At 38.8% G+C, this 22,928-nt stretch overlaps 2 protein-coding genes across 4 annotated transcripts; both read left to right on the top strand.

Moving 5' to 3' along the window:
- The first annotated feature begins 4,388 nt into the window (after positions 1-4,388).
- On the top strand, positions 4,389-17,053 carry adora2ab (adenosine A2a receptor b). 2 transcript variants are annotated; one of them, XM_026174076.2, is made up of 5 exons: positions 4,389-4,646; positions 10,960-11,515; positions 11,665-11,796; positions 15,274-15,377; positions 15,841-17,053. In XM_026174076.2, the coding sequence occupies exons 2-5, from the start codon at positions 11,319-11,321 to the stop codon at positions 16,797-16,799; spliced, it is 1,392 nt and encodes a 463-aa protein (XP_026029861.2). In that variant the 5' UTR covers positions 4,389-4,646; positions 10,960-11,318; the 3' UTR covers positions 16,800-17,053. The 2 variants fall into 2 exon arrangements, with proteins under 2 accessions (XP_026029861.2, XP_080160488.1); XM_080304362.1 differs by lacking the exon at positions 4,389-4,646 and having other exon boundaries at positions 10,244-11,515.
- Positions 17,054-20,240: 3,187 nt separating this feature from the next.
- snrpd3l (small nuclear ribonucleoprotein D3 polypeptide, like) lies at positions 20,241-22,796 on the top strand. 2 transcript variants are annotated; one of them, XM_026176947.2, is made up of 4 exons: positions 20,241-20,344; positions 21,142-21,282; positions 21,941-22,133; positions 22,588-22,796. In XM_026176947.2, the coding sequence occupies exons 2-4, from the start codon at positions 21,157-21,159 to the stop codon at positions 22,650-22,652; spliced, it is 384 nt and encodes a 127-aa protein (XP_026032732.1). In that variant the 5' UTR covers positions 20,241-20,344; positions 21,142-21,156; the 3' UTR covers positions 22,653-22,796. The 2 variants fall into 2 exon arrangements, with proteins under 2 accessions (XP_026032732.1, XP_026032731.1); XM_026176946.2 differs by having other exon boundaries at positions 20,276-20,426.
- The last annotated feature ends 132 nt before the right edge of the window (positions 22,797-22,928 follow it).

Here is a 22,928-nt window from a genome sequence, read left to right on the forward strand (position 1 = left end):
GCACACATGGCAAAATGTCCTCCTAATTATTTGTCCACAACTCACTGGCCAAGTTAGAGACAAGCTCTTAAAATGTTTTTTTTTTTTTTTTTTTTTTGCAGTATGATTGATTTAACATGCAGGCATGTTTTGTTCATTTTATTTCTGTGCGCTCCTGCTATTGCTGTGTTGTATCCATGATGTGGGATGTAGTTCATGGGGATCTTTATCCTTTCTTTGTTCTTTTTTTTTCCTAAAGATTTTTATATCACTACTGCTTATACTGCTTACTTTTTATAGCCAATTCAAGGCTAGTTATCATGACTGGCTGTAAAACCAATGAATGAGTTAAATGGATCTGATAAGGGTTCACGTGTGCTTGTGGCCACGATGAAGATGGAGTGGAAAAGCGCACATGAGTAAATTATGATGGAAAACACAGTTCTTGCATTCGGATACAGGTGAACCCTCTAAACGTCGCATTTGCTCTTGCTTTGCCCTTGCAGCATCTCAAAGATATTTTTCTTGCCTGTACTCGTGTAGGTTGTGAGAGGCCGAATGCACCACCACCAGTCATTTATTCATTATTACACTTGTTACCTTTATAGCAAGTCCTAATTGCCTGCTCTACTCTACCCTATCGTGCCTCGACACTTACGCTTTTGTTTAGCGCCCGTGGGCCTCTGAATGTCAGTGATAGTGCTGACTGTGAAAACATTCGTTCTCCCGTTGCCTTTGCTGAGGACAGCCACACATCGTTCATCTCACTGACGACTAAGACAGGACCTTAAACTTAAGTGTGGTCTTAGCTCATACTCTCAGCTCCATGCCTATCCTACCTGCCACCTTCATTTGACTGTGATGCACATAATGTTAAAAGAGAAACTGTGTTAACATCTGTCTTTTTAGGGCAATGGATCAAAACATTTTCCCCAAGTCCATCTTTGTTATTTTCTTAAGTTTTATATCCTCTATTTTTATTTATTTATGCTTTTGCACAGCCTGGATCTATTTATTTAAGATGTTGCCATCTAAAGCTAAATTAATGTTCAAAAACTGTCTTTATCTGGTGTGCTTTCTTTGGGAAAATCTTACGTCTTAGAATTACAACTGTTTGTCTCTATTTGGCCCCGACTATGTAGAACTGCAGTGATTTTTCAACTCTCAGTTCCTGCATTGTCAGTTCATATTTAGTTATTTGTGTTGAACAACAGACTGGCCACTGTGATTGTCTAGCTAATAGGAAGTGCAGGTTCTTCTTAATTTAAAAGGTAGATTCTGTGAGTTCCTGGAACTCAGACTCCTCCTGCTTTTTCCATAGAGTTGTATAATGTGTATAATACTAGAGTATGCATAATCTGGTTTCTCTTTTATTTAATGTGGCGTCCGCTGATCGTTGGGGATTGAGACGGTACATCTCTAGTCTCTTTCAAAATCCAAACTATCAGTACAGTATGTGGTAGAGGAGAAAAGAGTCTTATATTAGTCTAAATCTGCATTGTTTTGGTCTGTTGATTGTCACCGTAACTGCATGTACCCTCCATAATACAGTTCCCTCCACAACCTCAGTCCCAACCGAGAAAAAAAAAAAGGTTTAGTTTTTCTGTGGAGTACTCTGATCATATATTCTTCTATATGAAAGTTCCAAATCTCTTGCATTTACTGTACACGACACTGCTATTGCCACTTCTTCAACAACATGCTGCCATTAAATTAGGCTTTTCCAACCTTCAAAAAGTATTCTTTTGCGTTACTGAGCATATAACGATGTAAAGGTGAGGATGAGACTTGGTGACCAACAACACTTTTTTTATTCCTCAACTTTTAACTCTTGTTCCTGTTAAATATTCAATGTTCTGCTTGTAGAACTGTAAAAAGGAATAATGAAAAAAAGGAATACTGTATTCTGAGGGCAAACATGTTTGGAAGGCATTTGCGGCCTATGTTTGTACACAAAATGCTAAATAAAATCTCCTGTATCTAAACAAAATCACCCCCCTTTTTTTTGTGAAGTCTGTGGTATTATCCAGAAAACCTAGAGAGGCTAAACAGTGTTTAAAACATTAACTACATATGCATCGTAATGTTGCTGGGCATCATGTTTATCATTTGAGATAGTTTGTAAAAAAAAAAAAAGGAAAGAAAAAAATGAATCTTTGGATGTTCAACATTTATAAAACTCAGTGTACAAAAACGCTAATGAAACATTTAGAAATTCCACAAAAATAACACGATAAACATTTTTCTAAATCATTTAAAACATTTATTTAATTTAAACGAGACGTTTGTATCTAATAAATCTGAAATGGATTGTTTTTTGGAGAAATACTCTCAGATTTTATTTTGATTCTAGAAACCCCAAAGTGTTGGGACACGGCGTTACCACAGTGTTGATTCATGTCACGTTTTGGCAACTCTGCACATTTTTGGGCAACTGAGGAAATCAATAAAAACGTCATTCCATTCTTGCGTAACATAAAAGTTTCAGCTGTTTTTGTATTTTTTTTTCTCAGAATGCATCAAATCTTTTCAATGGCTGACAGATTAGCACCTGGACTCTTTCTCTTCAGAGTCACTTTTTAAGAGCGCGCTGATAACAAGCCGGTTGGTCCCTCTCCTCCTGGGATCGTGGGATGATGGCTCTGACAGTTTTCCTGTTCTCCTCAGTTCATCTTAAATGAGCTCGGCCTACAGAAGCTGGTAGCTGAATCTTGTGTATAAATATTTTTTCCTTACATGGTGATGTGTTAACCATAGACTGTAGATAAAAAATGGACATGGCCACCATAACATCATCCACTGTTGTTAAACATTAGCAGTTTTAGTGACGCCATTTGTTTTTTTTAGGAACCATAAATAAAGTTTAGGAAGCTTTGTTTATACACAAAACTATTTTCTGGTTAATACTAAGTAAGCTATTTTTTGCTGCTCCTATATTTACAAGGGACCACCACAGCAGGTATCAGCACATTCGATATTGCAGACTTTTACACCGGATACCCTTCCTTATACAACCTCCAAATGTTTGTTTCCACCTGGGACAGAATCTTTGGCTAGCTAAGTGAATGTGTACACCACATGGAGCCAGTTACTAAATACTTGAATTTCACTATACAGAAACTAAAAAAGCTCAAGCTTCTTAAGACACAGCAAGCTGTAATATTAAATCAGATCACTCCATTATGTGCTCCTAAAAGCACTGTAGTGTAAAGGTTTCAGTCAGTGAGTCGAATTAGAGGACATGAGCACTAACAGACAGGTATTGGTTACAGTTCCCTTTGTTACCACATCTGACAATCAAAGCAGTCACTTCCCTAAGTTTAACCCTTATCAGTATCTCAAAGGTTACGTTATTAAGGGAAAACTATACCTATAAGATTGTATAGTTAACTTTTGTATTTTTAACATGACTCTGTGGGAAATGACTCGCTTTTGAAACCAGCCTCAAGTGATCATTAGAGGGACAGTTTTTGGCATCTTTGAGATTCCTGCATAGTTTAACTTGGATGCACCAACAAACTTTGTTTGTTGTTGTTTTATTTAAAGTTTTTCTGAACCCATACAGTGATTTCCATCTTTCTTCCTTTTTTAGTAGTGATGCCCGAACATCCAAAAGATTAACACCATGCAGTACGGATTTGAGCTTTTCCCATGTGTTTTTTTTAATGTGCACCATATTTGATAAAGTCCTGAATAGCCTGTAAGAGCAGCTTTTTATTTTACTTCAAATGTAAAGTTAATGCATAATTTATTAGAAGCAGGAACCAGAACTAATATCTGACTCCCAAACCACTGATATAATAAACTCGTCACATGACTCAAAGGATGCCATAAAAACTGACATTTTGCATACAGCATTCTTTGGTTCTTTACATACCGCAGTTTGGTGTATGACAAATCATCACTCAGCACAGTATAGAGGAACTCCACCGCGCATAATCATTCAGGATATGCACAGTTTATAGTACTATTTGACGTGTAATGTACAAACACACTAATTCAGACTAAATAAATAAATTGGCGAGCTCAGAGGACACGTTATGGCTGTTTATTTATTGATATGGAAGTAGTAGTCGGTGTGTTATTTATTTTAATTGAGTTCTGCTCTTTAAATATCACTTTCTTTCTTCTATGATCGGTTATTTCCATTCCTCTAGGCCACTCACCCACACACAGTCGTGTTTCTAACATCAACAACACTGCGCCGACCTGAATTTATTTCCAAGCCTTTCCAACTCCAAACCTTACCTAAATATATCATTTTCTTGACTTTAACCAGAGTTCAGTCCACACTCGAAAAATTAGTGGCTCATAGCAACGGCTTTGGCTTTGCTCTCAAAAAGAAGGCGGGACCCAAAAGAGTATGACTAAACAGATTTATGTCCCCACAACTTAAGCAGTATAATCAGCCTACACACTCGAGAAGCGAGGCGAGGCTGCGGGTGAGCGTTTTCCTGTTGCATCGAGTCGGTGCTCACCTTCAGACCTCTCCTGTCAAACATACGCACTGCCTCGTCTGCCGGTTTAAATTCTTCCCCCCTTTTTTGATCTTTTTTTTCAGCGCTTTTAATTTATTAAATTTGAATTTACTGCGGGAACAGTGATCATCTGAACACGTGGAGGAAAAAGGACGCCCCCCCCCCCCTCCCAATCGCTCTAAAAATAAGGTAAGAAATAACTAATAGCTTTCTTCCTATTCAGACATAATTAGTAAGTCGAAGTTGTAAGTTGACAGAGGAACAGGTGTCTCCCGGGTAAACGCCCACTCAAATAACATCGGTACGTCTGACACGCTTGGATTACTCCTTATTCTTCAACCAGTAAATCAAAGTGTCATTATTTTATATATTAAAGTTTTATTGCAATGGAGTGGGGACGTTTTACTGAAAATTGTTTTTTAACGCGGCTGAAGTTTGAAAAAAATGTAGTAATGTAGTAAACTTGTTATAATAAGATGAAGCAGTGCATTCACTGTACCTCAGTTCATGTAGTTAGTACGTATTTTTCCGTCACAGGGCAAATATTATATTACACCGTTTTGAAGCTTTTCGGTTGCCCTGCACATTGTTTACCTCTCCGTTGTCCTGTCTGTTCCTGCTGTCAGGAATTCCCAGTATGTTGTCAGATCAGTTCTTCCCTCATTCCTCATTCCCTCATACCCACAGTGCTGCCAGGAGTAACAAAACCAAATTTTCTTATATTTGTTTGACTTTTGGTGAACTTGCACATTGATTGGCAGGACTCTGGCAGATCCCCTCCAGCAGGATGTGTATTTTCTTATCACTTCCTCCAAGGCTGCTATGAGAATCTATATATATGTACAGCTATGACCATAATGGTAAAGTGAAGGGGAAGGTTAAAGCAATGTGCTGGAAAAGTATTAGGTAAACTCAGAATGTATATCTTATGTTATAGTCTCTAAACTAAAAGTCCAATTTAGTTTTCTCAATCAAACTCTGAAAGTTTTCCATGCTCATGCAGTCTCTTGCTTCAGTTTTGTAAAGCTGCTGGACCAAGACTGGTTTTTAAATTCCTTTTGCTTCTAAGAAAGCTCCAGTAGGAGAATAAAAGAGGGAAAAGTCGGACTTTGGTCCAGTGTACTGCCAGGATTAATGCAAGTAGAGCTGCACATATGTGATCAGCAGAGTATGAAATGTGCATCTGAAACTGTATTTAAACATTCATGAATGTCTTTAGGGACAATAAACAGCTGTTATTTCACTTTATATGTTTTGCTGGCTGTGAGAGCACATCTACAGAGCATACAGCACAGATGCATATAGCAATAAAATATCTATTTATGATAATGCCTGGGGATTAACTGCAACACACAGGATATCGCTACTTAGTGTAAGTAGAGTATGGAAAATCCATCTATATTGAAATCAAATTCACACAATATAGCTCAGCACTGAAAGGGAAAAATCTTATTTTCCATGCACGGCATTGCAGTTCTTTGATATTACTCAATACACTGCAATGAAATTAAGCTGAAACTTAAAACTGAAACTTTAAAAAACCTCTCACAAATATTACAATAATATCAACATTTTTCAGATTACTTTACGTTTAATACTGAAATTGAGTCACAGTCCTAAAAGGCATTAAGTATGAACAGAAGTATTTTATGTCTTACTGACGCAAGGAGATCAAAGCAGCTTATGAGGATGGATAGCTCATACCTTTTACACTTTTACACATGCAAAAAAACCCAAAAAAATAACATTTCGGTTGATGCCAATACTCCTACGTATATTTATTTTCTTAATTATTTTTTGTTTAGGGTGTTTTTGTTGTGGATTAGGTGGCTGTGACTCAGGAGGTGAAGGAGTTCATCATCTTTTTTGTAGGTCAGTGGTTTGATCCCTGACCCTTCTAGCATGCGTGTCAAAAAATCCTTTTCAATTTTCAATTCAATCCCATTTTATTTATAAAGCGCCAAAGCACAACAAGAGTCACCTCAAGGTGCTTTATATTGTAAGGCAGACCCTACAATAATACATACAGAGAAAAACCCAACAACCAAATGAGCCCCTATGACCAAGCACTTTGGCAACAGTGGGGAGGAAAAACCAGGCTCAGGGAAGGGCGGCCATCTGCCATGACCAGTTGTGGTGGGAGAAGGAAGGCAGGACAAAAGACATGCCTTGACAAGACCTTGACAAGACACTGAACCCCGAGTTGCCCCCAGTGCATCCACCAGACTGTGAATTTTACATTAAAAACTATCAAGCATTAAACAGGGTGCTTATAGGAATTTGTGTGAATAAGTCTTGTACTAAGAAACACTTCAAATCTTATCAAATCGTCAAATCTTATCTCGTATCTAGACCTCACACCTCTGCAGGAAGTTGGTTGTATCAAGTTTGCTTTCACTGTATTCAGTAACTTCCACTGTTCTCTCAGAATAGTTTTGGTATAATAAAGATGTAATCAATAAAAATGACCGAACATGTTTTATTATTAACCTAAAAAAAAGGCTTGGTAGGACCATGTCATGATCTGCTCACAGAAATTGAACATACCTCAAAAATATAATCTCAGGCAAAGGAACATGCTGGTTATCAGTGTATTGTAAGTCTACTATAGTTCTTTTTTTTTCAGGAAAAATCTTGAAAGAAAGTCAGATTTAGTCATATCAATGTTTTGATCAGGTAAACTAAGAAGGCGTCATTAGCATGTTCCAACAGCAGTTACACCCTTGAGCTTCCAATCAGCCAGCCCACACTTAAGGGTAAAGGGAAAGTTTAGAATTTAATGCAGAGGGGGTGAGTACTAAGAAGCTGTTGCTGAGTCTCTGAAGAATATTCCTCAGTGTAATATTACTTTTAGTTTATTCTCACTGGAGGGATTTAAGAGAATACTATGAAACGACAACAACTTGAGATCATCTAAAATACAGGTGCCAAACATAAGGCTGGGACTGGCCTGGAAATGTGAAGGAGATTTGTGGATGTTTAAATGGGTTTTAATGAGTTTCACAGATTTTTCTGCTGATGAAAGCCTCCACCATGACAATTCATATTACATTACAAATACCAGCTCTTCAATGTATTTTGTCAGGTAACCATGAAACCAAGCATCAGAATGGGGAACAAATGTTATTTAATTGGCTTGCAATGTCACATGTAGTCAATGCCTTGTTGGTGTTAGAGATCAGAGAAGAATGGCAACACTGCTTTGGGTTGATAGGAAGGAAATAGTAACTCAGATAACCACCTCTTACACGACAAGGTATGCAGAAGAGCATCTCTGAACCTGTCAAACAGGAAACTGAGGCTACAGTTTGCACAGACTTGCCAAAATTGGAGAATAGAAGATTGGAAAGCATTGCCTGGTCTGATAAGTCTAGATTTCTAATGCAACATTTGGATGGTAGTTTCAGAATTTTAGTGCAAACAGCATGGAAGCGTGGATCCTTCCTGCTTTTTATCAGGCTGCTAATAGTGGTCCACTGATATTTTCTTGGCACATGTTGGCCTCCTTAGTGGCAACTACACATCGTTAAATGCCATAGTTATCACAAACTGGCTTAAAGTAGGAGACAAGGAGGGAGTTCAACCAAGTAGTTTACTAGTTTACCCCCCCCCCAAAAAAATAAAAAAACAAAACAAAAAAAACAAACAACAACAACAAAACAAAACCAAACACAAACAAAAAACATGAAGGCTCCTTGTTGGCATTTCGAATTATTCTGGAAAGAGAAAAAGCAATAACAGAAGGCAAGATTAAAACATCTCCATTTATTAAAATGGCAACCACACAACCAGGCCCACAAACGATAACCACGTGACTGTGTAGTCCAAGTAGTATCTGCTCTAGATAGCAAATCTATCCTTGCAAATTGATTCAACAAGGGGGAGACAAAACAAAGCAAAAAAATCAATTACCCTAGGAACAGCAAGTGAAAATCTAATCGTTGCTACCTAAATGAGCACCAGATCTCATCAGAACTGCCCAACACCACATACACACCAACACAACATTGCATTGCAAAACTCCAGCAATAGACAACCAAAGCTGGAATTAAAGTATGAGCATCAACCACAGTAACACACAACAAGGTTCCTACAAACAAAAACTTCCACGCTAACCAAAATGTCCAAGACACCAACGAAGAGGGAACCAAGCTACAACAAAGCTCACAGCAAATCAAAGCAGTTAATGGGGTCTACCGCAAAGCTACCAGACAAAAATTACTAAGCTAAATATTTCGCAACACTATTCAAGGTTAACTTTGCAACATAGTTACACCACAAGATCAGTCCAGCCATGTGTTTAGTAAGGCCAGAAACCCACAAGAAAAAATACAATGGTGAAGCACCAGTCACAGAGTTTATGCTCCCTAATCCTAGTTATTCAGTATAAGTTAATCTTAACCCTCGTCTTAACCCTGGTCTTCAGACAGATACTTGTGGTGGGTATTTATGCAATTCTACCAGCACCAAAAAGCAACCAGAAACTGGGAGCTTCCTGGAAAACAGGGAAATTCTCCAAAGACATTGTCTTCAACCACATTCTGTCACACTGAAGAGAAAACATGTTTGGTCTGTTATTGAGATCAGACAATTAAGCATACAAAGGAGGATGCATGCACTCCTGTGCCTTACTTACTTACCTATATATGTATGTGTGTGTGAATGGGTGGATGACTGAACGTGTAAAGCGCTTTGGGGTCCTTAGGGACTAAGTAAAGCACTATACAAATACAGGCCATTTACCATTTTCCATTTACTATATATATATGTGTATATATACACACACACACATATATATATATATATATATATATATATATATAACAGCCAAGTACAATACTAATGCTGGTCTCTTCCATCATCAACCACATAATAACAACAACAAATCCAAACTAATGCTGTCTTGTGTAGAACTCAATAGGATATTTGTCACAATGATAAATACCACAACTACTTTAGCTGTACTCAAGACCCAGTTCAACTTAGATAAGCATTTGGCAAACCACAAGCTAAGTTAGTAGGTTAACACGAACTGGTTCAAAGTAGATGACAAGGAGGGAATTCATGCAAGAAGTTTACTTAAATATAAAATGATTTATTAACCTCAACCTAACCAAAACACAAAGCTCATCAATAGGTTGATGTCAGGTCGAGTGGAAGAGAGACTGAGCAGTTTATCTGAGCCAGTTTTTTTCTCCCATTAGGACAATGCATTTCTGGAACACAACTGAGCTTGCAGCACTCAGTTGGCCTCCACGGTCTCCTGATCTCACTCCAATAGATCATATTTGGGATGTGGCGGAACAGGATATATACATCATGGATTTTCAAACAACAAATCTGTAACAACTGTGTGATGCTATTGTGTCAACATAGGCCAAAATCTTTGAAGAATATTTCCAGCAGCTTGTTAGATTGATGCCATGAAGAATTACAACAGGACTTAGACACTTATAGTGACAAGACACAAAGCCACCTGAGAATTATTTTCAAACATCTCTAATTACGTTTGTCCTAGGAATGTGGGGTCCAAGTTATAAGATCTCATGTATTTTACTTAATGCACCACAGTTCCCAGAATCCATTGGAAAAGAAAGCTGAGAGTACAACCAACACACCTTTCATTTAATTTTGTATCGGTTTGTGCATTGATTAAGGAAATGAGATAAAGTAGTTTAATAAGTGAGCTTTTTAATCTGTAAGGCATATTGTTGGTCTTAGACAAAGCTGAGCTAGGTGGTTTCCCTACTTTCTCTGGGCTTTATGCAAAATTAGTCTTGTGGCCTCCAGCCACAAGCATTATCAGTCTTTTTATAAACTCAGTCCGGAAATGATTAAGCCCGTTGGGTTGGACCAGTACTTGTTCACCCCACACATAGTGTTTTAACATTTTACAAAGAAGAAAAAAAGGTTCAACACACTAATCTGCAATATCTCATTAAAATTCCAAGCAGGCTTCCACACGAACTTCTACAACGAGTTTAGTTATTAGAACAATAATGCACTACCTGCTTTCCAGGCTTAGTGCATCCTTGACCTGTTTCTCCTTCTCACTACCCTGTGGTTTACCTCAGCAAACTGAATACAGGTCTATTTTTGAAGGTTATCATTTTGTAATGTGTTCCTATAATAGACCTAACATACAGAGTCGAGAAATGTAGTAAAACGCCCAGCAAAGAAAATCCAGTAATAGAACAATTTCTTTGAAATTTATGGGTGGTTTATTTTGCGTTATTATCAGTGACTTCATAGGAAACCATGCCAGTCTGGGGAATGATTAGCACGTAGAAGGGTTTTGGGAAATCTTTCCTAAAATAAAAGGTCCATTGTTGGGCTGTCTGCTTTGGCCCTGTATGGTTAAAAAAAACACCTGCCCCCTTGTCTTCTAGAGATAAATGGCTTTTTTTTTTTCGTTTCTTTTTTTTTCAAATCCTGTATGTGTATGTGTACGGCCTGCAATCTGTTTTTACAGAGATACTGTGTTCTCTTTCTTTCTCTCCAGAACACTGCTCTTAATTTTGCAGCCACTGTGGAAACTTCCCTCCTGTGCATTCTACTGCCACCTGTGACCAAGTTTACCCAACAGAACAGAGATTGTTATTTTTTTAAGACACAAAAAGAAAGAGGAAGACAAACAGACTGACGCAGGGTTTGTGACGCCAAAGGGTGCGAGAAGACCTCAAAGTGCACTGGCTTGTGGTGGGAACTTCCTGCCTTGGCTGTCCTTTTGTGACACAGTCGCTCTGTTGTTCAGTCATACCATGTGGTTTGGCGAGCAGGTATTTAGTCTAAAAACATGTGAAGCAGCTGAGTGTGTGGGATGACGGCACAAAGAAAGCAAAAACGTGGAATAAAACAACCATGCCGAATAGCAGTCTGGTCTATATTGGCCTGGAGCTGGTGATTGCTTGCCTGTCTGTGGCTGGGAATGTCCTGGTCTGCTGGTCTGTCTGCCTCAACTCCAACCTGCAGAGCATCACCAACTTCTTTGTAGTGTCACTGGCAATCGCTGATATTGCTGTGGGACTGCTGGCGATTCCCTTCGCTATCGCTATTAGGTATTGTTTCCTTCTTATTCAGTTTGGAAATGAGACAAATTTTGTGTTACCTGCATCCTTTACTACAAGATCTGTCACAATGTACTGTTGCTTTTTTTTGGCAGGGTTTGTAGTGATAAACACCCTTTTTGAATCTGTGATGTTTTCAGTACTGGTTTCTGTGCAAATTTCTACGGCTGCCTGTTCATCGCTTGCTTCGTCCTCGTGCTCACTCAGAGCTCCATCTTTAGTCTGCTGGCTATTGCTGTGGACCGCTACATTGCAATCAAAAACCCACTCAGGTGAGAGAAAGTAATGAAACTTCAACTGAGATATCATACATTCCAGCTGCAGAATCAGCAGCAGATGTCAAATGTTCACATGCACTGCAGTGGTGTAGCAAAGGGCATTAAATTATAGAGAGATCCTATTTTTAACTGAAGGCTAATTTGTCCAGCTGCGGACAAACATGGCTCCATCGCTCGACAGGCTTAATTGAGTTAGTGTTGTTGAAGGTGAACTGGTTAAATCTACTTAAAGCTTTCATGATTAGCATTCATGTAAATCAGCAGCATTCAAATAGTATTGCTCTTTAATGGATCATTTATTTAGAAGCTTAAAACAAAGCTCCTTGTTTCTGCAACACATCTGTTGACACACCACAGAGCCATAATCCAAAGCAGGTGATGCATTTGCATAAGCGGTTGCATAACAGTTTGATTGTGTCTTTATGTGACACAGCCCCAGCACCAATGACCAGAGAACAACTAATCATGTAGTTATTAGGAGGCTTTATGAAGCCTAGTGCTACCAGGTTGGCCATGCAACATCTCAGTCAAAAATACACAGACAGTTAAGTCAGTGTATGCAAGGTGATGCTGGGTATACTGATAATTCATAGTGATTTTCAAACTTCTATTTCCTTAATCAGGTTTCTGAATTAATTCTTTTCCTGCATCAAAAGTTGTGCATATGAAGATTTCAATACAGTGCTGTGCAAAGACATGAGCAAACCCTCTTTCTTTATATTTCCAGTGCTTTTATCCATCCATTCATTTTCTACCACTTACCTGAGGCGGCGTGACAACTAATCAGAGAAGCCCAGACCTCCCTCTCCGGAGTCACCTCTTTGTGCTCAAATGGGAGTAGGAATGCCAAGGCGTTCCCAAACTAGTTGAGAGATGTAATCTCCCCAGCGTGTCCTGGGTCCTCCTGGGGACTTGTTTGTAATTTCTTTCAAAGCGGTCTTGAGCAGTATTTTTACCAGGCTTTCTGGTCTTTCTTTGACAATGGCTGCTTTTTCACTCAGTTTTCAAACAGTTGTTGTACTTGACCATTTTCATAACAATTAATCATTGAAACATAGAAAACGGCACCTAACTCGGGAGCTAAACCAGTGTTGTGTCAACACATAATAGAACCAGATTTAATTAGTATCTGTTTTAAAGATTTAAGTAATTACAGCCACCACGGGCATCCGGTAAGCATCCGGAGAAGTATAGCAAAGAGACTTGAGGTCCTCTTAAAATCTTCATTTACTGACTGAGTGTGGTGCTCAGCATAGACCACAGTAATCAAGGATCCACTAAGTGGTTTCACAAAACATTAGAGACTTGACCACACTGTGCATTGCTGTAAGGACAGCTATTGGTCAGTAAATCCAGATCCGAGAGAGCTAAACACTGAGCCAATAAAATCAACCCTTACTGAAGACATTTTCAGCCATATCTTTAGACACTTTGTTTCTAGCAGTCTATTGAAAAATACATAATTTGTTTCCACTTCTTTAGTTGAATCTTATCTGTGAAAAATGCCAAAGGCAGCACAGACATAAGTCAAAGGTAGAAGAAGTGGCAGGCCAAAAAATGTATTTACAGCAGATGAACAGTATCTGAAAGTCATGTCCTCAAGAAATATCAAAAAACAGAGCAAAGATCCAGAACCTGACACAGAACCTGAGAGATTTCTCTGGCCATTCAGTTGACCCATCTGTTGTTCACTGAAGCCTCATCCAAAATGATCTCAGTGGGAGAATGGCTGTCAAGAAACAGGGAAAAAGGGCTGAGATATGCCAAATTACCCAAGAAGGTTATCGAATGGTGAATCCAAATCGAAAGTTTTTGGTTTAAGTTGTTTTCAACATGTATGGAGGAGGTCAGGCGAGCAGTAGAACATTGAGAGTCTACAGCCATCTGTAAGAAACATAGAGGCTTTGTCATGGGTTGCACTGCCAGTGGTGCTGGACACCGAACTACGAACAAGAGACATACCATGAGACTTTGATCCACCATGCAGTACCATCTGGAAGGCATCTGATTGGTACTAGTCTAAGTTTTCAGCATGGCAACAATCCCAAACCCACTGCCAATGCAGTAAAAGCATACCTGGATAGAATGCAACACTATCAAAAAAGACCCTTGAATGTCCTTCAAGAAGCCTGGAGAATTATTCCCAAAGCCTACTTCAAGAAATTACAAGAAAGTTTAACTAAGAATAAAGAATAAAGGTAATGATACCAAGTATTGACTTTCAGGCTTAATATAATTGTACCAGTTCAAATTCTTCCTTATTTCCAGTTTTATTTTTTGACGATTGCATGTGTAGAGACATTTTAATCATGTTTTAATTACCATTTCTTTGTGACTGAAAATTTAAAATGCAGTTGAAAAATACAACATACTAAATACTAGTATTAATAATGAAATGCAGAAAGGGACTGGACTCTAAACGTGCAGGGTGAGGACTGGGAAAGGGAAGAGGTACAGGACAGGACATAACTTTTACACTGCGTTTACAGTGCTGTGTTATCTTTCTGATGACATTTCCCTCTCTCATTCCAAATAAATGAACACCAACTATCATAAATCCCACAACTAAAACAACACAAGCTTTTTTTCCAGTGTTAAATTTAGACTTAACTGGCTGCAGCAAAACTTGATAAATCATATTTGTATGAGTCACTTAAATATCCTTCAAGAGTTTTTTGGTTTTTTTTGCTGTGAAACAGAAACATGCATAACAAGGCCGGCCACAATAAATACATGTCCACACCTTCATTAAGGTTTTGTAGGTTTGGTTCTGGTGCAGAGCATTAGTAGGCAAAACCTGGCCTATGGGAACAGTTATTTTTGTAGCTGACCTCATTAGAAATACATATATAAATGTATTTGTATTTGACAACTTTATGTTCTTGAATTCAAGCTTTCTAAGCAAAATATAAAGAAATCAGCAGTAGCTCCAGACTTTTTCACAGTACTTTACCTTTAAAGCTAAAATATATCACTCAAATGTGACATGTCAGCATGAAAATTATTTGATATTAGCATCCACTATGTGATTTTCATTTAGTAACTTGACCTAAATGGAAATGTCCTTTACAACAACAGCAGTTTCATTTACACTTATGTAACACAACGGGAGTGTTGTACAAAAAATTCAATGCCCTAATGAAATCAATATATTTTTAATTTTAAGAAATCCTTATTTTTTTAAGGGATTTTTGAACACTTGATTAGTGCTGTCTTTAATTACCATAGCTACAAATGGGCATCAGCACTGCAGAGATAATCAGATTACTGTAAGTGCATTTTAAAGCGGGCCAATTGAAGTCCTGCTTTCGCTTATTAAATGAATAAAGTGTTAATGCTTCAGCGCACAAATCATTTTCTCTTCATTTAAACTGTATTGACTTTGTCTCGAGGGAATGCTATCACTGACAGAGTAGATAAAGCAACTGGCTGCATATATAATGCATGTTTGTGTTCTGTTCAAACTTTTAGGTACAACAGTCTGGTGACAGGGAAGAGGGCAAAGGGCATCATTGCACTGTGCTGGGTTCTTTCAGTGGGCATCGGCCTGACACCGATGTTTGGCTGGAACACAGGTGGGGAAAGATTTTTGCCAATTCCCACACAGAGTCAATGCTTTTAATTGATGCTGTGTGAAACATGAAACGACCTTCCTTTACATAGTCAAAATCATGCAGAGGAGGTATTTTGATGCAAACAAGCAAACATTATTCTTGTGTAAGGGAGGATGCCCCGCTTCTGTCTGTATATCTTCCCACTGCTTATTACAACAATTCTATTGCATTGTATAGTGTAAATGGATAAATGCATCAACAATGTATTTCTAGAAAGGTCTTGTGTTCTTATCTGCACTGGCAGTGGCAAGAGAGACATGCATACATTTATTTATTCATGTTTTCATGTTTAAGTTGCATATTTAAGCATGTTTAAGTGGTCCTAACTGCTGAGGAGATTGTTGAGGAAAACTGAGCTGAGCTGAAACCCTATAATTTTGCTTTTGGATGAAACTGGCAATAAATCACAGTTTTCTTTACACAGGTTGGAACTCCACTACAACTGCCACCAAAAGCCAAGGCTGCCCTGAAGGAATGACTCATTGCTTGTTTGAGAGAGTGGTTCCCCTTGACTATATGGTCTATTTCAATTTCTTTGGCTGCGTGCTGGTGCCCTTGGTGATAATGTTGGTCATCTATATCCATATCTTCATGGCAGCTCGCCGACAGCTTCGAATGATGAGCCTCAAAGTTGCACACGTACCTGCTCCTGGACAGAAAACTCCATCTTCTGGCTCATCTCGTTCGATTCTGCAGAAGGAAGTACACGCTGCAAAATCGCTGGCTATTATCGTTGGTTTGTTTGCTCTGTGCTGGCTTCCTGTGCATATTATCAATTGCATCAACCATATTTGCCAGGACTGTGAGCGCCCACACATCTGGGTGATGAACATTGCAATCATTCTCTCCCATGCCAACTCTGTGGTGAATCCCTTTATCTACGCCTACCGCCTTCGAGAATTCAGACATACCTTTCGCAAGATTCTCTATCAGCACATCCTGGGGAAGAGGGATGGGCATGTGTTCGGGGTTGAAAGTGCTGATGGCAGAGGTGTAAGGAGCACTAGTATCATGCAGACATCTGCCCGTACGAGTAAAGAGGATTTATCATGTGGCACAATGGTAAATAGTTATGTTCCAGATTCCGGTGCTGAGAAAACTACATCAAATGCCTCTCATGAGATTTTAGATTCTGTACCTAACAGTAATACACCCAACGGACACCAAAAAGCAACTGGCACCCCATCAGAAGTCCAGCATCAGCCAGGTATTTTGGCATCTTCTGCACAGGAAGCAGCAACGTCCGCCACAAATCTGGGAGGAGCAACAGATATTTTGGAGTTGAAAGACAGAGGAAGCTGCATTACTTTTGTAAATGTTCAGGCATTCCCATTAAAACAGAATGACTGTTCCCTTTCTTCAAAAATCACAGAAATATCATGACAAAGACATTTAGTTATTTCAAATATCTTGCTCTCAGAACACACGGAATGTTCTGCAAACGTGAAATTTCAGCAAATCAGCCTCGACAGCAAATCTGTTTTTTTAATGTAAAATTTTATTTTTTTAGTTTGGAGTTTCTTTTTTTAATGTGCACTTTAATGTTTAAAGATAATATAATTTTTGTAATGTGCAGGTTTTTGCTATCTGTGTTGTTTGTATGCCATCAAAATTAAATATCTTTAAATATGTCACAATTATGTGGTGTTTTTGTGCTGCAGCACTGAACTGAACTTTGTCACTCATCCAGGTTATGATACTCTGAAGAGCGTGAAAAAAGAAGGAAACTAGACTTTAAGTTGTGAAGATGTTTCACTTCTCATCCAACAGGCTTCTTCTGTTTCAAAAACACCTTGGCTGAAGTGACCTCAATAGGTCACATGACATGATGTGACCTACTGCCCCCTAGTGTGGGTTGTTCCACTTGGAGGTGGTTGTTAACCCAATATTGATCATGCGAGTCATCAGATGAGCCAAAGTGTGAAAAAGATGTTGGTCATGACCATCGTCAGGGGTTGTGGGGGAAACCACTCAGAGACTGTGCCCCTATTGAGGTCATCTCAGGGAAGGTATGAGTAGGGAAAGCACCTGGGAAAGGATCTCAAGACTGCATTGTAGGTGGCTGATAGCTGGTGTCACCACCTCCGTTCAATGATGGTCATTCACAAGTGACTGCTTGGTTTCTCCTTGATGCACTGCGAAGTATACGCTATGTTGCTCAGTTTGTGTTTGGTCCTTGAGATCAACCAGTTTTTCTCTAAGGGTGTGGCTGGGTCTGAAGTGCACTATAATATCATGAGAAGAAATTCTCATGAGTTTCTCTACAAACCTGCTACATAAGAGATGGCAATAGAAGACCTCCTTTACTCCTCCTATAAATCTGGCATTATGTTTGGGAGTTTTGTTCTTAGGATGGACCAGTTTTTGTCTGAGGGTGTGGCTACTCTGAAGTCTGAGGATCATCCACATACGTGTACCAGTAGCTAGGTGCTATTCCTCTGAGGAAGCCCAGAGCTTTATTAGAGGTTGGTATTTGTATAGTGCTTTTTTTAATAGTCCCTAAGGACCCCAAAGAGCTTTACACGTCCAGTCCATTCACACACACACATGGTGATTGCAAGCTACGTTGTAGCCACATCCACCCTGGTGGCTGGACACTGGCCCAGCCACACACTCGCACTGACGGAGGCGAGACTGCCGGACACTGGCGCCACCGGGCCCTTTGACCACCACTAGTAGGCAACGGGTGAAGTGTCTTGCCCAAGGACACAACGACCGAGACTGTTCGAGCCCCGGCTCGAACAGTCTCGGTCAAGGCGAACTCCCAACAAGGCAAACTTCTTGAGCCACGATCAGTTGGATAGAGGTTCCTGCACATCTAGGATTTTTTCTGTAGAAAAACCTTGAAGTATTTAAAATATGTGGTATCATATGTGGAGATGTCTAACAGTGTGCAGATCTGATGTGGGATGTAACAGATTCTGTTGTGTAAGGTGCTGTATTTGTTTTCTGACAGTCTCCACTTCCTCAGTTGTAACTCTATAAGTGAGAAGTGTGATGACATCACAGGCCTTACAACTAAAACTCTGTTTGTTTTGCTGCTGTTGTGATCAGCGATTTGATCAGTGCCGGGCAACACATGTTCACTGTTGTTCACTAACCATCCAAAACAAAGAGCTTGTTTGCCTGTACAGATATGACCCCATATGCCTGTATTGTAGATGCTTTTAGTGTAAGGCTTGCTTGCATAACACTATGAAAAGGACACACATACATAGGTAAAGTACATACACATGACCACAGACCACTCTGTAAGAAATGTTTACAGAGCAGCCTGGCACTGACGCCAGTCAATAAGCCTAATGCAATGGAAATCAAATGAAGGTTCATTTGATGGTGTCTTTTATTATCCCATAATGCTTTCCCTTCTCTCATTAAAAAGCTCTTCCACTGTGGCAAAGACCTACATTAACCAGCTTTTATGTGCCCTAAAGCAATCCCAGAGAGAGTACCCAGGAATACGGGTACGTATCTAACTTGCACTGTGTTTATTCAAAAACTTAAATGTATTTGCGTTTATTACACATTGTAATCATGCAAGAAGGGAATTAAAATGGGTGAAACCATTTCATTTTAATGTTTTTTGTTGTTGTTGCATGTTATGATATTTTGATAAGCATGAGAAGGGTTATCAAAATGATTTGGTTATGGATATTACATACCTGAGTCATAAAAAAGAAAAAAGATAAGGGACCATTGTGGTATGATGACCTGGAGGAAAACAATCCAGTGTGTACATTTATAGTGTGTCATGCTGCCATAAATTACACATGTGTGACACCAGCATGCAAAATGATTAAGCTATCTTTTAGAAAGAAATGCAAATGATCAGAAACTCAGTAACAAAAGATTTATTGCAGCAGAGACCACAGTGTTTATTTAAAGAGTCATACTCTGTGCATTCCCTCTCTGGCTGATGATTTCAGTCAGCCTCATAAATTACCCGCCTCCACCAATGCACCGCATAACCATTACAAGTACTGCATCCTTTGTTCTACACCTCACAAATGTTCTTCTTTTTAAACGCCTCAAACTTAAATTTGTTAGTACATGTGATTCTTCTTACCCCATGGGGTTTTTTTGTTGTTGTTCTTATTGTTGTTGTTTTTTTCTTCAAATCTTAGTTCTTCTGGTGTGACTTTTTCTTTGCAACCTGGCTAAACGGGTTACCCTCCTTACTGTTAATGTTAAAACTTGTGTTTTGGTGATTCTTAAAAGTTACCAGAGAATCTGAGAACAAACTATTTCTCAAGCTGGAGACTCTGGTGAATCTATCCAACTGCTCAGTTGTGCACCAGGGCCTGCACCAGGGAGCTACTGTGATGCTGTTCTGCGAAGTGAATGGTAGGTGTAAAAGTGTAATTTCGGGAGGGAATTTCCCACATACGATAGCCTTCGCTACTAACAATAGTATGCAACTATGCAACTTTATTTTTATTTATAGTCAGCTCAACAGCTATTTTAACATAATTAAGGTTTGTTTGGTCATTGGTTTGCCTAGATCTTGATTCATAGACAGCTGATGAGAGACAGATAAGAATGTCTGCTCATTCTTTATTCTTTATTCAGATTCCCACTAGTTGTCCCTTGAGTCTAAAGATAAAACGATACAAAACATCCAGCCATCAATCTAGAGACAAGCAATCAATAAACTGGAAAAAATAACCTATCAAATAAAAAGAGAGTAGTTCCTGCAACTTATATGACAAACAATGACATATTATGGAATAATAAAAAAAAAAATACAATAAACGGCATGTATAAAAGATCTACTGATGATCATTTGATGTATCATTTTTTTCGCCAAATTCCTTGTGAACCCGTAAAGCCATAAAAATACAGATCCCACAATGCACTGCGGAGCATCGCAGGAAGCATTCGATTGACCCGCCGGTGGATTGTGGGAAAGCGGAAAAAGGGCTCAAAAGGTAGGGAACCGCGTCTGGCGCACGTTGCAACGTCAAACGAAGAAGCAATAACAAAGAAACTAGCTTTTACGATAGACTCCAGGTAAGAAACAAAAATACTCGTAATTCAACTGAGACCGTAATTTTTTTCCCGTGCTCATTAGCAGCGTGGTTTGTTTCTTGGACGTTTGAATCAAGCGCGTTCATTCAGGAGCCAATATGGCTCCGTCTATTTGCCGAACTAATAACTTGTTACTGCAATAAAGAGGCAAACGTTAATGTTGAAATCGTATTTGTGTAATTTTAAGTTTGGTTTGTTACACATGGCATTAATTGGATTACATTATTGTATGCAACCAGGATATATTATTGTACATTAGCCTAGCTCGCTAATGAAGGCTAATTCCTCTCGCGGCTTCGATATTCAATGATTTGACTGAGAGATTCGCTTTATTGATCAGAAGTTAACTGTAGCCTGCTTATCCCATCTTAACGAGGGTCACTGATTGTTATATATCAACTCCCAGCAACTCTTTAAACGGTATAAGAGAGCTGATTGTCGTTACACAGGCAGTACTCGAGTGAAAAATAAATTGGCGAGGATAATGTGTGGACAAGTGATTGCTTCCCTGGTGTTTCTGTAACTAAACGCATCCCAAAATTAACAAGCCAGTTAACTGTAACCAAACTTTATGGCTAAATATAATTTTGAGTCTGATGTTTGATGGTAAAAAAATAAAATAAAATGCGTTTGCAGGAGCTTACAGCCTATGAATGTGCACAGTGTAACATTTCTTCTGCTAAATTTTGTTTTCCAGAAACATTCTTGAAAAATGTCCATCGGCGTTCCAATCAAGGTCCTGCATGAGGCAGAAGGACACATTGTGACCTGTGAGACCAACACTGGAGAGGTTTACAGAGGCAAGCTGATTGAAGCAGAGGACAACATGAACTGCCAGGTCAGTACATGATAAAGAGTGTAAAGTGAATGTGGATGGTGTTGCTCCTCCCTCCTGGGGTCCCATCAACCAAAGTGTTGGTACTGTATTGTTTTTATGTTTGTTTTTTTTTCTTTTCTGCCTTCATTAGAGTAATCAACAGTTTAGTCTTTAATAGGCTGCTCGATAATTTGAACAAGTTTTGTTTACTTTATTTTCAGGTACATGCCCATAAATGGCGTAATGTCTTGTGTGGCAAAACAGATAGAAAAGCTTAATGAGGCTCAAAGGAATTTTCATTACAAATAATAGTGTCTTTGTTCTGTGTCTCTCTGTTCTGAATGTTCAGGTTCAATTTGTGGTGTTTTTATTTTAATTATAACATTTATTTCTGTTTTTTTGTGTTTTATTTTTTTCCCCATAGTTGTTTAAAGGTTTCAAAGCTTTCCACCTGTTGGTGTCAAATTAAGAGTGAATTGTGCTAATCAAGTACTGGAGACCCCAATCTGGTAGCTGCATTAGTAAAAGCCAGTTAATTAAAAATCGGTCCCGGATCAGATGGTAAAAAACTGTTCCTTTTATGGCTTTGTAAAGTTTAGATAACTACTGTTGATTTGAATAAAACACTAAAGAGCAGTTTGATTACATTTGTTGAAAGAATGATCTTTGTTTCTTACAGATGTCTAATATCACAGTGACTTATCGGGATGGCCGCGTGGCACAGCTGGAGCAAGTTTACATCCGTGGCAGCAAAATCCGCTTTCTGATTTTACCCGATATGTTAAAAAATGCTCCTATGCTGAAGAGTATGAAGAATAAGAACCAGGGATCTGGTGCAGGAAGGGGCAAGGCAGCTATTCTTAAAGCACAAGGTGAGTGAAAATTTGCAGTAGATTGATACACCTGTCAAGTATGTTCAGTAGTGGGCGCAACTGATGGTGATTTTATACTCATTGCATACATTGATTGCCTTTTTGTGTTTGTGCAGCATAACTAAATCCTACCATGAGAAAAGTGCTTTCTGTCCAGTGTTGCTCTGTTCCTTGTTTAATAAGTACAGTCTTGTCATAGGTGTGGGGATCTGTCAAAAACACTGATTTAAATGTTTCATTGTTGTTCAATTTGTCTTCACATCCCCTTTAAGATGGAACTGATATTTTGCCAAGTGGGTGTTAAGGATACAAAATTAGACTTCACTGTACTTCTCGCAACCAAAGTACTGAATGTATTATTAAAGTTACTGAACCGTTGGTGTATTTCTGATTCAGTGAGGTACTCTACGTTAAAAACTGATAGTATGCCATCTTTGTTTTTTGTGCTCTCCAGTGGCTGCAAGAGGACGAGGGCGTGGTGGAATGGGAAGGGGAAACATCTTCCAGAAGAGGCGATAATTGCTCCAGCTACATTAACATTTTTGCATTGTATAGTTTTTGTTTTCCCCTTGAATTTGATACGTTGGATATCATTTGAAATCTCGTACTTTGCAGTCTGTTGCTTTAATTTCTTTTAATTAAAATAAAACTTTTTCAATTTGATGTGTCCTGATGTTTTTTGTTCTGTTTTTCTTTTCCCATTTACAAGAGATTCACTTGTGCCACCTGCCTTTTTTTCAAATGTATTTAATAAGTAATGTACTAGGAATGCGGTGTTTAGCCTTATCCAAGTAG

This window comes from Astatotilapia calliptera, chromosome 7 (assembly GCF_964374335.1).
Source record: "Astatotilapia calliptera chromosome 7, fAstCal68.1, whole genome shotgun sequence".
NCBI lineage: Eukaryota > Metazoa > Chordata > Actinopteri > Cichliformes > Cichlidae > Astatotilapia > Astatotilapia calliptera.